The sequence below is a fragment of the Mixophyes fleayi genome, chromosome 3 (assembly GCF_038048845.1).
Source record: "Mixophyes fleayi isolate aMixFle1 chromosome 3, aMixFle1.hap1, whole genome shotgun sequence".
Lineage (NCBI taxonomy): Eukaryota > Metazoa > Chordata > Amphibia > Anura > Limnodynastidae > Mixophyes > Mixophyes fleayi.
This window is the reverse complement of record NC_134404.1, coordinates 230,869,826-230,883,644: the sequence shown is the minus strand read 5'-3', so window position 1 is coordinate 230,883,644 and position 13,819 is coordinate 230,869,826. Positions and strand designations below refer to the sequence as shown.

Here is a 13,819-nt window from a genome sequence, read left to right as displayed (position 1 = left end):
CTGCCTTGGTCATTTGCAATTGTGGAGTGTACAGTTAATGGAACTGACTGATGGACTAGGAAAGCATTGCCACTAGTCTTACGTGGAGAGGTGGAATAGAATGCATGCGGGAAGGCTCTATTTGTAAGGCTTGGGTGCGAGTGCGTGAAATGCGTTTCCTGCAGGAGGACTATGTGAGCCTTAAGGAGTTTTAATTCTTGAAGCGCCATGATGCGTTTCTGTGGGGCATTCAGACCGTTAACATTTAAAGATATTATCTTGATAGTCATGGTGGGTGTGGAAAAGGAAAGCTTAGTGAGACGAGTCTGCAAGCTAGGCTAAGAGGGAAAAGCAGAAGAGGTGTTAGTAAGAAGGGGGAGGGAGGGGTAGGGAAGGCAACGGAGATGGGGGTCCCAGACTCTGGTTTAAAACAACGTGGATGACACATCCTGTGTGTCAATGGGGTTTGTGGGGGTTGTGACTGGCAGACTACGTGACAGTCAGGGACAAGAACAAGCTAACAAAAGTATTAAGTTAGAAGGGGGGAGAGCATGGTGAACCTTGGGGACGGGATCATGAGCAGAGGGGGTATTTTGAGGGTAATGCCATGTCCAGGGGGAGGTCTAAGACCTAAATCCTGAAACTCCATCCGGACAATGGCATATCATTTGAACTAGCATATAAGCATATCTGATATAATAAAGTAAAATATGGGGGGGACATCCAGAGAAAGGGGCAACATCGCAAAAGTGGATTAAAGACTATATACAAATGGGGAGGGTCTCCCATCAGGTCAGGAAGAAATGAAGTGTGTGTGTTTAAGAGGTTCAGGGTTTGTATAGGGGGAAATCTGAGAACCGAGTGGACACAGCGATAGTAACATGTTTTAAATCAACAGCGTCTAAGAGGTGAACTAACAGCGCCTCTAGAATAGTGAACATATCTAATGGTAGCTATTGGGTAACAATAACATATCTAGCATACCCTTATCAAAATAGTTTAAATTAGAGAGGACACAATATGTACACTTAATCTCCAAATAGCACTATTGTGTAGAGCAATTAAGCAGACATTTAACAAAAGAGAAAACATTACGTGAAACATTAAATATGAGTTATTGAAAACAGTAATACCAGGGTATGTTGACTAACAGAGTCATAACCTTGTCAAAGTAGTGTAAGTTGGGAGGGAGCCAGCTAAAGTGCATAGGTCAGTCAAGGAACATCAAACATATATTAATAAAAAAACAGTTTCTCAGATGAGTACTATTAAGTCAACTCCTCTGAGGTGAAAACGGGTTCTAGATCAGCGCTGATCCGGGGGTCCGTAGAACCTGTAAAGGAAAGCAAAAAGCCTCAGACAGTTTTTATGTAGCACTGTAGACCATTTGCTCTCAGAAATGTGAAAACCCTTATTTTGTTCAATAAATAAAAGGCCTCACAAAATTGATCATATATAGTATATATGGTCATTTTTCGAAAGTGTAAAACTGCGGTTTTGCAGCGCAAATGTCATTTGGTGATGAAATGTAAACACTTTTGTATGAATTAGACATTATAGATTTGCAGACCAGGATAAGTAGTCCTGCAAAATGTTGCATCTTCTGGTGTGAGCATTGTTGTATTCCTTATGGATTAGACACATAAATGTCCATAGTTGTGAGGTTTTGTTTTATAGGATGAGATTATTTAAATAAAAGGGAAAATACAAAATGCCACACGCAATCAAGATCCAATATCCCCTCTCACATTAATTTAAGACCTAGCGGATAAACCAAGCGGTAGTTTTTGAGAAAAGTTTGGAGATATAAATGAAAGAGTTGTCCTAAAGTTACAGTAAACTGGACTTTGAAGTGATGTTTTTACTGTTACCACCATGCGTATTTTCAACTAGACCAGAAAACTCAGAAAAAGTCCCCCAAAAGTTTTTTCAGGAGTGCTCCCAAACAAAATGTGGGTGTGATCCTTCTTATGCATAAGGTAGACAATTGGGTGTATTCACAAAATGAAATGTTCTGCTTGCCAGCATATTTCACAGTCCATGTTCATAAAGGGCCTTTAAAATAATTGATGTTTGGTTATAATATGCCTTTAATGTCAATGTAAAATTTAAAAAAAATGTTTATTTGAAGCACCAACCACCTCCATCACTAAGGTTTTTAAATTATTATTATTATTATTATTATTATTATCATTATTATTATTATGAAAATCATTGCAATTCACCAACATTTTTACAAAATAACCAAAGTTCTCAATCTACATTGCAGAAGCTTATTTCTTCATCTCCATTGCTCACTTGGCATTAGTAGAGACAGCCACATTAAAGTAGTCTGGAATATAGAGGAAGTCATTTTCAAACCATAAAAAATGCTGGCTTGTAGCGCATTTCCTTCTACATAAATGCACCAATTTGTTGCCTTTGCACTAGAGATGAGCGGGCTCGGATTCCGCTAATCCGAGCCCACCCGAACAGTGCGGATCCGACGGGATCCGAGCACTGTTCAGGTATTTCCGGCGGCTAAATGAAACCAAAACGAGGCTATGACATCCAAGTCTCGCGTCGGATCTCGCGAGACTCGGATGTCATAAATTCCCCATATGCGGCCGCCATCTTCATTTGGGCTGAGATCAGGGAAGAGGGTGGTTCTGTGCTCCTGTGATCAGTCCAGTGGTGCTTTATGCTGCTGAGTCCAGTGGTGCTTTGGCCAGTGCTCTGTCCTGCTGAATCCAGTGGTGCTTTTGTCCTGTGCTCTGTCCTGCTGAGTCCAGTGGTGCTTTTGTCCTGTGCTCTGTCCTGCTGAGTCCAGTGGTGGTTTGGCCAGTGCTCTGTCCTGCTGAGTCCAGTGGTGCTTTTGTCCTGTGCTTTGTTCTGCTAAGTCCATAGTAATTTTATAATTATTTAAAAATCATAAAAAAATATAAAAAAATAATTTAAAAAGTATAAAAAAAATTCTAGTGCAATATATTCTTGCAGTCCAGAAATATTAGTACTGCAATACCTACGTTCACTGTTCTTGCAGTCCAGAAATATTAGTACTTCTATATTTACGTACGTTCACTGTTCTTGCAGTCCAGAAATATTAGTACTGCAAAATTAAAATACGTTCACTGTTCTTGCAGTCCAGAAATATTAGTACTGCAATATTTACCTACGTTCACTGTTCTGCAGTCCAGAAATATTAGTACTGCAATATTTACCTACGTTCACTGTTCTTGCAGTCCAGAAATATTAGTACTGCTATCTTTACCTACTTTCACTGTTCTTGCAGTCCAGAAATATTAGTACTGCAAAATTAAAATACGTTCACTGTTCTTGCAGTCCAGAAATATTAGTACTGCTATATTTAACTACGTTCACTGTTTCTGCAGTCCAGAAATATTAGTACTGCAATATTAAACTACGTTCACTGTTCCTGCAGTCCAGAAATATTAGTACTTTGCTGACACCATCCAAGTAGACATGTCAGACAGTCCTTACTTTTACTGGCAGGAAAAAAAGGCAGTTTGGAAGCCCCTGTACACACTGGGTCTATTTTACCTGAGTTGTCCCCCCTCCAGTGTGTACTCCGAAAGAGTTTTTAGTGCAGCGGGGAACCTGGTTAGTGAGCGGCGAAGGAGGTTGCTTCCGCAAAATGTTGAGAAGATGATGTTCATAAAAATGAATTATCAATTCTTCAATAAAGACCAGCAATGGCCTCCAGAGACTACAGAGGGACCGGTGATTGTGGAGTCCAGCGGGGACAAATTGATAATGTGTGAGGATGAGGAAGTATACACTGAAGGGGGCGAGGAATCAGAGGATGAGGATGAGGACGACATCTTGCCTCAGTAGAGCCAGTTTAGTTTGTACAGGAAGAGATGAATAGCTTTTTTGTGTGGGGGCCCAAACAAACCAATCATTTCAGCCACAGTAGTTTGGTAGGCCCTGTCGCTGAAATGATTGGTTTGTTAAAGTGTGCATGTCCTTTTTCCAAAAACTAAAGGGTGGGTGGGAGGGCTTAAGGACAATTCCATCTTGCACCTCTTTTTTTTCTTTGCCAGCTCGTTTTGTGGTGGTCCAAACAAACCAATCATTTCAGCCACAGTTTTGTAGGCCCTGTGGCTGAAATGATTGGTTTGTTAAAGTGCGCATGTCCTATTTCAACAACATAAGGGTGGATGGGAGGCCCCAAGGACAATTCCATCTTGCACCTCTTTTTTTGGCATTATGTGCTCTTTGGGGCCTAGTTTTTCAACCTGCCATCCTGTCTGCCACTGCAGTGCCACTAGATGGGCCACGTGTTTGTGCCGCCCACTTGTGTCGCTTAGCTTAGACATCCAGCTACCTCGGTGAAACCTTTTGGCCTAAAAAACAATATTGTGAGGTGTGAGGTGTTCAGGATAGACTGGAAATTAGTGGAAATGATTGTTATTGAACGCTATTGAGGTTAATAATAGCGTAGGAGTGAAAAAAAAACAATAAATCTGGTTTTTAGCACTTTTTATGCTTTTTTAAAAAAAAATCAGAACCCAAAACCCTAAATCAGAACCAAAACCTTGAGTGGGGTGTTTTGGCAAAACCAATCAGAACCTAAAACCTCAAGCTAATCAGAACCCAAAACCCAAAACACTAAAAGTGGCTGGTGCACACCCCTACTTTGCACATACATCAATGCATGCCTCTATTCTACCTTCTGGAAAAACTCCCTGAGGTAGATTTATCAAATCTTCTAAAACGGAAAGGTCATGTTACCCATACTAACCGATCAAATCCTAGCTATCATTTATCTAGTACACTCTAGAACAGAGATGAGCAACCTGAAACATTTCAGGGGCTACATGATGTGATCCTCTAACCTTCGAAAGGGCCACACATGACCCTTAATCTCAGTAATAAGTTAAAACAACATAGCAAATAATAATACAACTATACGTAACAACATTTTTAAACAAGTGTTACAAGCTACTAAATATAAATCTGGCAATAAAGCAGGAAGGAGCTAGGAACCACAAGTGCTTCCAAGCAAAGACTGCCATCTTTACGTGCAAGTCATTGTGATTCCCTAAATTTGTGCAAAATTGGTGCTAATGTACTGTTGTGCCCCATTACGCCTCAAGGGAGAATTGGGGCATGGCAGCAAGAGTAAGCAGAATACAATAAGGGCATGTTCATGCAATTGTGACACAATTAGACATTAAAGTGGATGAATCCATGTTCTACATGTGGCCTGTAATGATTACATAACAAGGAAGTAGTGCGAAGGAGTGAAAGCTCAACAGGGACTCAGAGAAAACATAATTTCAGCTGGGACGTAGTTAAGGAAAACAGTAGGTTAAGATCCTGTTTAACGTTCCTGATTGAACTTTTCAAACAAGTCCACTGCAGCTCCATCACGCAAACATTCTGAAAAGAGCTATTAACATTCACTTTCACTGTTTATGTGTTGCTTATTCTTGTTTTGTTTTATTTTTATTTTATTTATTTTGACGAGTTCTCTATTTATCTTAATTTTGCGCTTTTTAGTTTGCCACTTCCATCCTATTTAGGTCGGCATATCGCTCCATTAGATTTTTCTCTGAAACAAAAATGTTTTATGTTCTCCCAATCCATTATATACACCGGAGGACTGGTGCTATGATATGAATTGATGCTGATGACTATCAGCAACGCTATTTAGTTGCTTCTGATCGACTGATTACGTATCGACCCCACCAGCTGATTAGATTTAATTTAACATGGGAAACAACTGTCCTGACTCCAGCAGCAAGCATGACACTAAAAAATAACACTGGGCTAAGCACAGTTTCTCTAAACTGACAGATAACACACAGAGTGCCTGTGCAACCCGAAAGTAGAAGCCTCCTCTAGAACCATAGAACCAGCAGAGGTAGATGAAGGACACTTATTGTTGGAAGCAGATTATCGTTTTAAGATTTCTATAGTCACTAGTTCATCTTTTGTGTCTGCTGTATCTCCTGATTCCAACCATACTACACCACCAGTAGCTGCACAGAAATGCCAGTCGCCAATGTCTACTTTATAATTAAAAGATTCTGCCTAACAACAACAATCCACACTTTACATGTCAAAAAGTCTACTGTCTGGTCTTTCTGCCAGCAGGCTAGTGACTAAGCCCGATGTCTTTCCACTTTTTGGCAGGCACATACCAACATGAATTCAACAGAGTCTTCGGTAGCGACTCAGGATCTTCAAGCAGCTCCTGATCAGCACAATATGAGTGGTAAATCCCAGTCAGCACTGTCTGTCTTCACACAAAGAGTCTCAGATGCTGTCCCATTTTATGTCTGGCTTGGTTGCCATGGTGGCGTGGTTAGCTTACTGTGAGGACAGTAGATTGGTATACCCTTATTTTATGGGCAGTAACCAGGGGTTAATCTTGCTCGGCTCATTTTCTGTTATCCCTTGCCGTGGCTTCCTCCACACAGTCTGGAGAGACAAATTCAACAAACAGAAGTACCACTTTTTTCCAGACACAATGAAATAATCACTTTGATAGGAATACATTGGGCTGCCTCACAGTTTAACTTTGAATTATTTAGCCAAAAGCCACATTCCAGACCGACCAGCATTTCTGGTGTAAAGTCACTGAAACACATAAGGCCTGATACATTAAGGCATGCAAAATAAACATATTGTGTTTTTTTTTTCTTTTTCAAACGCACGTAAATTGAGCATACGCACATCCGTATTCAACAAGGAGCGGATTTAAAGTTGCGTCTGATGAGGAATACGGGACTAGGTTCACACTGCTCTCGCAGAAAGTACACTGCAGGACACGTCCAAAATATATGTTAAATATAAAGTCACCAAAGAATAAAAATGAGTGATTTTACACAAAATGAAGCATGTATCAGCATTTATGTGCTTTAATGAATCGGGCCCATAACAGTCCTGTGTAAAATTTTAGCAGTCTGCAGTATAGTATGTGTGGTACTGGTTGGTTGTCATAGGCCTGATGACATATCCGGTTGACTGCAGCTCCCTTATGATACACGGTAAAAGAATCTGTGCAATAGCTCATCTATTAAACGTAGTTAAAATTGCCCAATATTTGTGTGCTACATGCAGAATTGCATTTATGCCTCTTGCATTACAGTATGGTTTGACTAGGTGTAAATTTAGACTGTTTAGCTGGATTTGCTCCTAATTCTAAATGAGACCAACATACTCTGCTGTGGTTGATTGGAGAAATAAAGGTTTTCACTTGAGTCACAGGATGATCAACTTGCTTCTGATTCTGAAAGTTGTGTTGTTGTTAAAGGCCCGCAATTGACTGTTGTCCTGAGAGGGATAGAGAGAAAACCCTGCTGACAAGAAGACTGGTGGGAGCAACAGGTAGACTGAGTTGTAGGGAAACTGCAAGCTAGAATTGAATTATCTTCATACCACATATCATAACAATCATCTGATTACCAGTTTGATTATGTATTGAGATATTGAGACGTGTGTGATGGCATTGATGTTGTCAAGAAACATAGTAGTACATGTCTGTCTATTAGTCCAGAACACCTCGTCCACCTGTGTGTCTTTGTATTATGTCTCTTGTATGTTCTTTACTATGCTTTATGTTTGTTCTATACATTGCATCTCACATCATATTATGCTTCATTATGCCTTCTTGAATATGAAATGTTGTGGCGCCTTATAGATAAATAATAATAAATATAATGATGCAGTTATTCATCTGTGTTTCCTGCTATTTTCTGCCAGAAAGGTGAACTGCATAACTTTTTGATTCTGATGCTGGAAGGTTGCCCAATGTTTCATCTCTAATTGTTGTCAATTTCCATTGGACAATGGCATTGGCTGCCATGATTAAAGGAAATTGTATTTATTATTATTATTATTATCATTTTCTTTGTTAGGCGCCACAAGATTTCCGCAGCGCCGTACACAGTACAAACAGTAGAATATACAGGGTGAAACAATACAGAACAATAAACAAAAATACCAATACTTCAGAACTCCAGGCAGGCTGCTGCAATAAGCACGGAGCAGAAGAACAGGTTAGGAGACAGGAGGGAAGAGGGCCCTGCTCATGTGAGCTTACATCCTAAAGGAGGGTAGACAGAATCAGGCACAAGGGGAGCCAGAAGGGAGAGCGAGTGGTGGAGATGAGGGGTTAAGTAGATGGTTGGTAGGCTATGCGGAAGAGGTGAGTTTCACCATTACTTGCTACACCTCTGGGTCTTGACATGTCCAGGAAGTTTGCACTTCAAGTGACACTCATCCCAGTCATCATAGAATTGTCAGACACATAAAGTTTCTTTGTCATGCTCCTGTACATTCACCTACCACTTATGACAGAAGACTTAAAGTTGAGCAGAAAAATAGATTGCATCCTTGGAAAATCCAATGGGATGGTTGGAGCACAGGCTCTTGCTGCTCTGCCAACACTACACCCCAGATGCTCCTACATGGTCCACCCAGGCTCCTTCAAGGAACAGTGTACACCTAATCTTTGCACTTGGGACATGCCTCTACAAACAAGCAGCACACTGTGCAGAAGTTTCATCACTTTAAAGGCCAACTTCACTTTAGAAAAACTATTTTTAGTTTTTCCCCCTGAAATAATGCTTGGGTTAGCCACATTTATCTCCTAAATTAATTTGACTGTAAGCAGACAAGGTGTCTGTTCTGTGTTTTTGAAGTACAATTTGTACCTCGTTAAAAGCACGCCCTTCCACAAAGCAAGGAATGCCCTTAAAACCATGTATTCTCCATCCATTTATATCATTTTAATAATTACACTGTGCAAAACTGTTTTTAGTTTTGAACAGGTCTGCAAAAGACAGCTCTGCACTGAGCAAGTATTGCCATTGACTGGTTTAAACTCTTACAACCTATCTTGCCCTGTAAACCCATGCATTTTGGTGACAACTAGGCACATCCGCACACATTGTTACTAATGAGCATTTTGTACTATGCCTTAACCATTTTGAACTTTCCATTCCTTCATTTACATATGCATAGCAGTCATATCTTGGAACCAACAAGTTATTGAAAAAATGTGTTTATCACTGGGTGCCTTCCACAGCCTAGAGCTTTGTTATCAGGGGCAGGCTGGGCTAGGGAGCAGGGGGGCATCTTTTCCCTGGGCCGGTCCCATAGTGGGCTATCTTGGACTGGGTCACTGGGCCACCTGCATTTTGTTTTGCTGAGTCAAGTCTTGACCCCCGGGCTAAAATTTATCAGTCCTTCCCTGCTTGTTAACTCCAAGATAGATCCTTTCTTGATCGGAGAAGAAAAATACATTTAGATTAGGAGATTTCTGGCTCTAAGCAATACAAATAAATATTTTATTATTTAAGTAGTCATCTCATAAATGATTTTACTGAAACCATAAATAAATTTGGTTACTTAATTAAGAAAAGGAATAGCATAAACAAGAGGAATAAACATACTACTCTGAACATTGAGGTAAACATATAAAATAAGTCAGATGCTTATAGTTGCAGCATAAATAAAGTTATAACTAGGTTGAAAAGATATTGAAAACTAAAGTTCGGTGTACAACAAGGAAAATTGTGAGAAAAGGGAGCATCATTTAGCAAAATGAAGAAGGAAATATGGAAAACACACACTAAGTTTAAACTGAAATGTGAGGGCATGACATGTGTGATTCCTCAGCCCAACACAAGAGACCAATAGACAACATTATGACTATTATGAACCATAATAGTCGTCCATCATTTATCTTAACTGAACCTGATATCCTGATATATATCCTAATAAGTATGTATAATATGTATACTGTATGTAGATTCTTCTGAAAATAAAATGTATATCTTCCCATGTCACTTTAAATGAGATTTTGACCTCCCATGGCCAGATTGGACTAGTTCTCCCACTCTTATTTAAACAGTATTAAACTAACCTCTTTCAAGCATTCTAAGGGGCAAATGTATCAAAGTCCGATTTTTTTCATCGTTTAAAAATCACGGCAAATCACGGGTGATAACCCCCAATTTTAGTCCCCAAGTCTGCAGATGTATTAAGCTGTGATTTTTACTCTGATCATATCTAGCAATTTGCTGGGATTTTAAACACTCCCATGTTTAGCTAACTCCCATGTCTTGCAAACTCTCCCTGTGTGTCCTAGCTGCGTGATTAGTAAATACATCACTGTTACACTGTCTGTCTATACAGACGGTTGTCAAAAGTTTAAAAATAAAAAAATGTTTAAAAAAAAAAAAAGAAGCATGGGGTCCCCCCGCCTGAGCATTATTAACACTAGTGCTGCCAGCCTACTGCTCGTTACGTGAAAATCGGGAAAAAATTTGCGTGGGGTCCCCTTGATTTTCACATAACCAGTACTAGGCAAACTAGCTGGGGTGGTTGGCACTATAGCAGGGGGACACGCGACAGGTGTCCTCCTGCCATAATGACATACCAACCCCAGGCTGTTCAGCGCTGGGCTGGATTCCCTAGGGAGTTGGGTCTGTGGAAAAAATTGAGCGGGCCCCCTCTCTAGGAATAACCAGCCCAGTGCAGAAAGCTCTAGGGCTCATCCTACAGCCTTGGGTGGTGGGTGTAAGGTAATATCAGCGATTATAGTGTAAAAAAAAAAACAAGCATAGTCTCCAAATGGCTGATTTATGGGACAAGCCCAACAAATATGTAGCGTTGGTGTCATCCCTTATGTGTAATGCCAGCAGCAGTCAGTCAACCACTGACTCAGGATCAGATGACACCTCTACAATTGTGACACAATTTTGTAACTGCTTCATTGCACCACTTTAGTTGATGCAAAACATTTTACCTATGCAGAGAACTGAATTTACTGAAATTATCCTATATTAATGAAACAGATAATGGTGAAAAGTGCAATATTTTCGGTTCCCTTCACCAACCTGTCATCAATTAAATTAATTTTCTTAATTTTACAGTAAATATGGGATATTTCTCTTTGGCCACAAAACTTCTTGTGTACTTGGATAGGATGATTTATGGATTGCCAGGTATCAGAGCTGCATCTGCAAACTTGGATGTTAGGTGCCAGTGGTAGACTCTACGAAACTTACCAGTTATAATTAGCTCATCCGATGGGGATGTTTGTCAATATGCAGGATCTATAAAAGCCTAATACACAGTTGTGATAGTGATAAGCTTGGGAAGTAAACTGGGGTAAAGCTATATATGTTGTAATCCCCCCTACATCCTATTTTTTGAAAGGCATCACATTGGATGATGGTTGGTGATGATTGTTGTATTTTTTCAAAAATTGGTAAAACCAGAGTACAAGTTTTACTAATAATGAAACTATTAAGAAAATTGTGTACTACAGAACTTTAGATGGGATCTACAGATTGCTTTTACCAGGCATAGACCGTAAATAAGAGCTTACGACACTTCCATCCAAGGCTATGTTTGAACAATTTAAAGTATAAGGTTCCAGAGTACACCTGGATAATGATTGATTAAAACTAGCAACTTTGTTTGCTAAAGTGACTTTTGTAACCATCACCTGAAGTCAGTGTTCACAGCTCACTACTAAATCTCACCTAAAATGATCACTAGCAAACTTGTGTTTCTTCTTCTTTTCTTGCCAAGTACAGGTAAGATATTTTAATGTATTGTATCATATTTGTGTTTTGTACTTTTCAAACTTTTGAACTTTTAAAAAATTTACTTGATTTATTTGTAATGTTACATTAAAGTGGAGCAACAAAATAAATGGAATAAATAATATTTAATATCGAGTTAGTAATTCTGGTGGAATCTTTGGCTTCAAAGGTGGGATATTGTTCTCTGTTGTCACCCCTTTCAGACTCAAGAGAGGCTGATTTCAGTGTTCTTCATTGGGATTATTGCCATGATATGATCCTAACTTTGTCTCCGATGTCCTCAGTACTGAGGAGCTATTGAGACTTTTTAAGGTGACCACACACAGGCTGAGCCTGTGACTCAGTTTGAACGCTGAGCATCGGGATCACTGTGCAGTTTGGCCACTTATATAACTTTATTAATCTTTGATAAGATCATTAATAGACATCATGCTCATTTTGGGACCACTCACTAAACAATATTGGTCCGTTCTACAATGTTGCATCATGTTTTCACAGCAATACATACATATTTGTGAATATTGTTAGGAACACTTTTATGTAAGCCAGATTGTAGTTTTGATTAAGTGGTTCTTTAAATGGAAAAATTAATTCCAATGCTTATCAACTGGAGAATATTATTTAAAATATTGAGTGGGTGTCTTGCTTAATTTATGTTTATCCAAATTAAACACTGATTATTAAAGCTTTATAAAAGTGTTTACTATCCATACAATCTGTTTTTTGGGTAAAGGTGAAAAGGAATTATAAATACATATATAATAAATACACATAGCATAATCATCGAAAATGACCATATAATAATTTCAACCTAAATATCATGGGTATTTATTTTCCCCATCCCTATTCAATCAGCTTCATTCTAAAAAAAAGTTGTATCCATCTCTCTTCTGTTCACCTGCCAAAAATATAGGTGATACAAATAAAGATGCCTGTGTACACAAGCCCTTTTTTTTTTTTTTTTTTTAAATATATTTTTATTCAGATTTTTGTCAAGTATAAACGGTACAGTATTTGTTATGCTCAAACAATTCATAACAATATTAACAACAATAGTTTGCAAAACATGTGAGGCATAGAACTCGGAGCCACCACAAACGTAATGGTCCGAGGGATTAGTAATATGCAGATAAACGAGAGTCAAGAGATATGGTTATGAGATATCCGGAGTACCATGAGGGGGAAAGGGAGAGGAAATAGTGGAAGAGGAACATAGGGGGGAGGCAGTTTGGGAGGGGGGGGAGGAGGGGATGTTAGTAAGGGGAAGAGCAAAGAAGAAGGAGAAAGGGGAGGCAGAACCTAGCAAGACTTAGCACAGACAATTACCAAGGTAACGTTGTTTTCATTCTTTAAGAAGGGGAAGGTGTAGCAGAGAAGTAATCTTGCCACCTGTGCCATGTGGAGAGAAATTTGTAAGGGCGATCATTAGCTACACTAGTCATGTGCTCTAGATTGTGTATTTGCCAAACACTTTGAATTAGTTCCAAAATAGAAGGGCTCTCTGATTGTTTCCATTTCTTGGCTATTAAGCATCTGGCTGCGGTCAGGATATGGCCCGGGAGTAACCACATAATTTTGTGGGTGTCGGGGGGTAGTCGAGGGAGGAGAAAGTATGAAAGATGGAATGGAGATCTTAGATTTGACACTTTATAAATAAGGTCAGCTACCTCTTTCCAGAAGGGGATGATTTTTGGGCAGCTCCACCAGATGTGGGACAGGGAGCCACGCTGGCCACAGTTGCGCCAGCAGAGGTCCGAAGATGCCGGATAGATTGTTTTCAGTCTGGAAGGGACTAAATACCACCGGAATAATAGTTTGTAGGAGTTTTCTTTAACGGTTGTACAGATGGAGGATTTGGCGACTGCCTCGCGTATCTCAGTCCATTCCTCAGGATCCAGAGACTCGGCCATCTCCTCCTCCCAGCGAAGCTCATGAGTCTCCTTGTCAGGCAGATTATGATTCAATAGTAGAGAATAGAAGGTAGATATCAAGCCTTTAGAAGACGTTTTGTTTTTACAGAAGGTTTCTAGGGGGGAGCGATTGTGAGGAGCATGAGGGTCTATTAAGGAGGAGAAAATGTGACGAATTTGAAGATATTGGTAAAACACGGAGGACGAGAGATGGAAACGCTTACGAAGATCAGCAAAGGTCGGAAAAAAAACCATTGGGACAATATCGGAAAGAAACAAAATATTCTGTTTTGTCCATTGGGAGAAAGATTTCGGGTTGACCCCTGTAGGGAAAGAGGGGTTATGCCAAAGAGGGAACAT

The 13,819-nt window shown here is 39.7% G+C and overlaps 1 protein-coding gene across 1 annotated transcript in view; it reads left to right on the top strand.

Moving 5' to 3' along the window:
- Positions 1-11,429: 11,429 nt before the first annotated feature.
- Positions 11,430-13,819, top strand: part of LOC142144421 (plasminogen-like) — a 104,861-nt gene continuing 102,471 nt past the window's right edge. Inside the window, exon 1 of the mRNA XM_075203262.1 lies at positions 11,430-11,540. Coding sequence (XP_075059363.1) covers positions 11,492-11,540 — 49 coding nt within the window. The 5' untranslated portion in view covers positions 11,430-11,491. The remainder of the gene's footprint in view (positions 11,541-13,819) is intronic.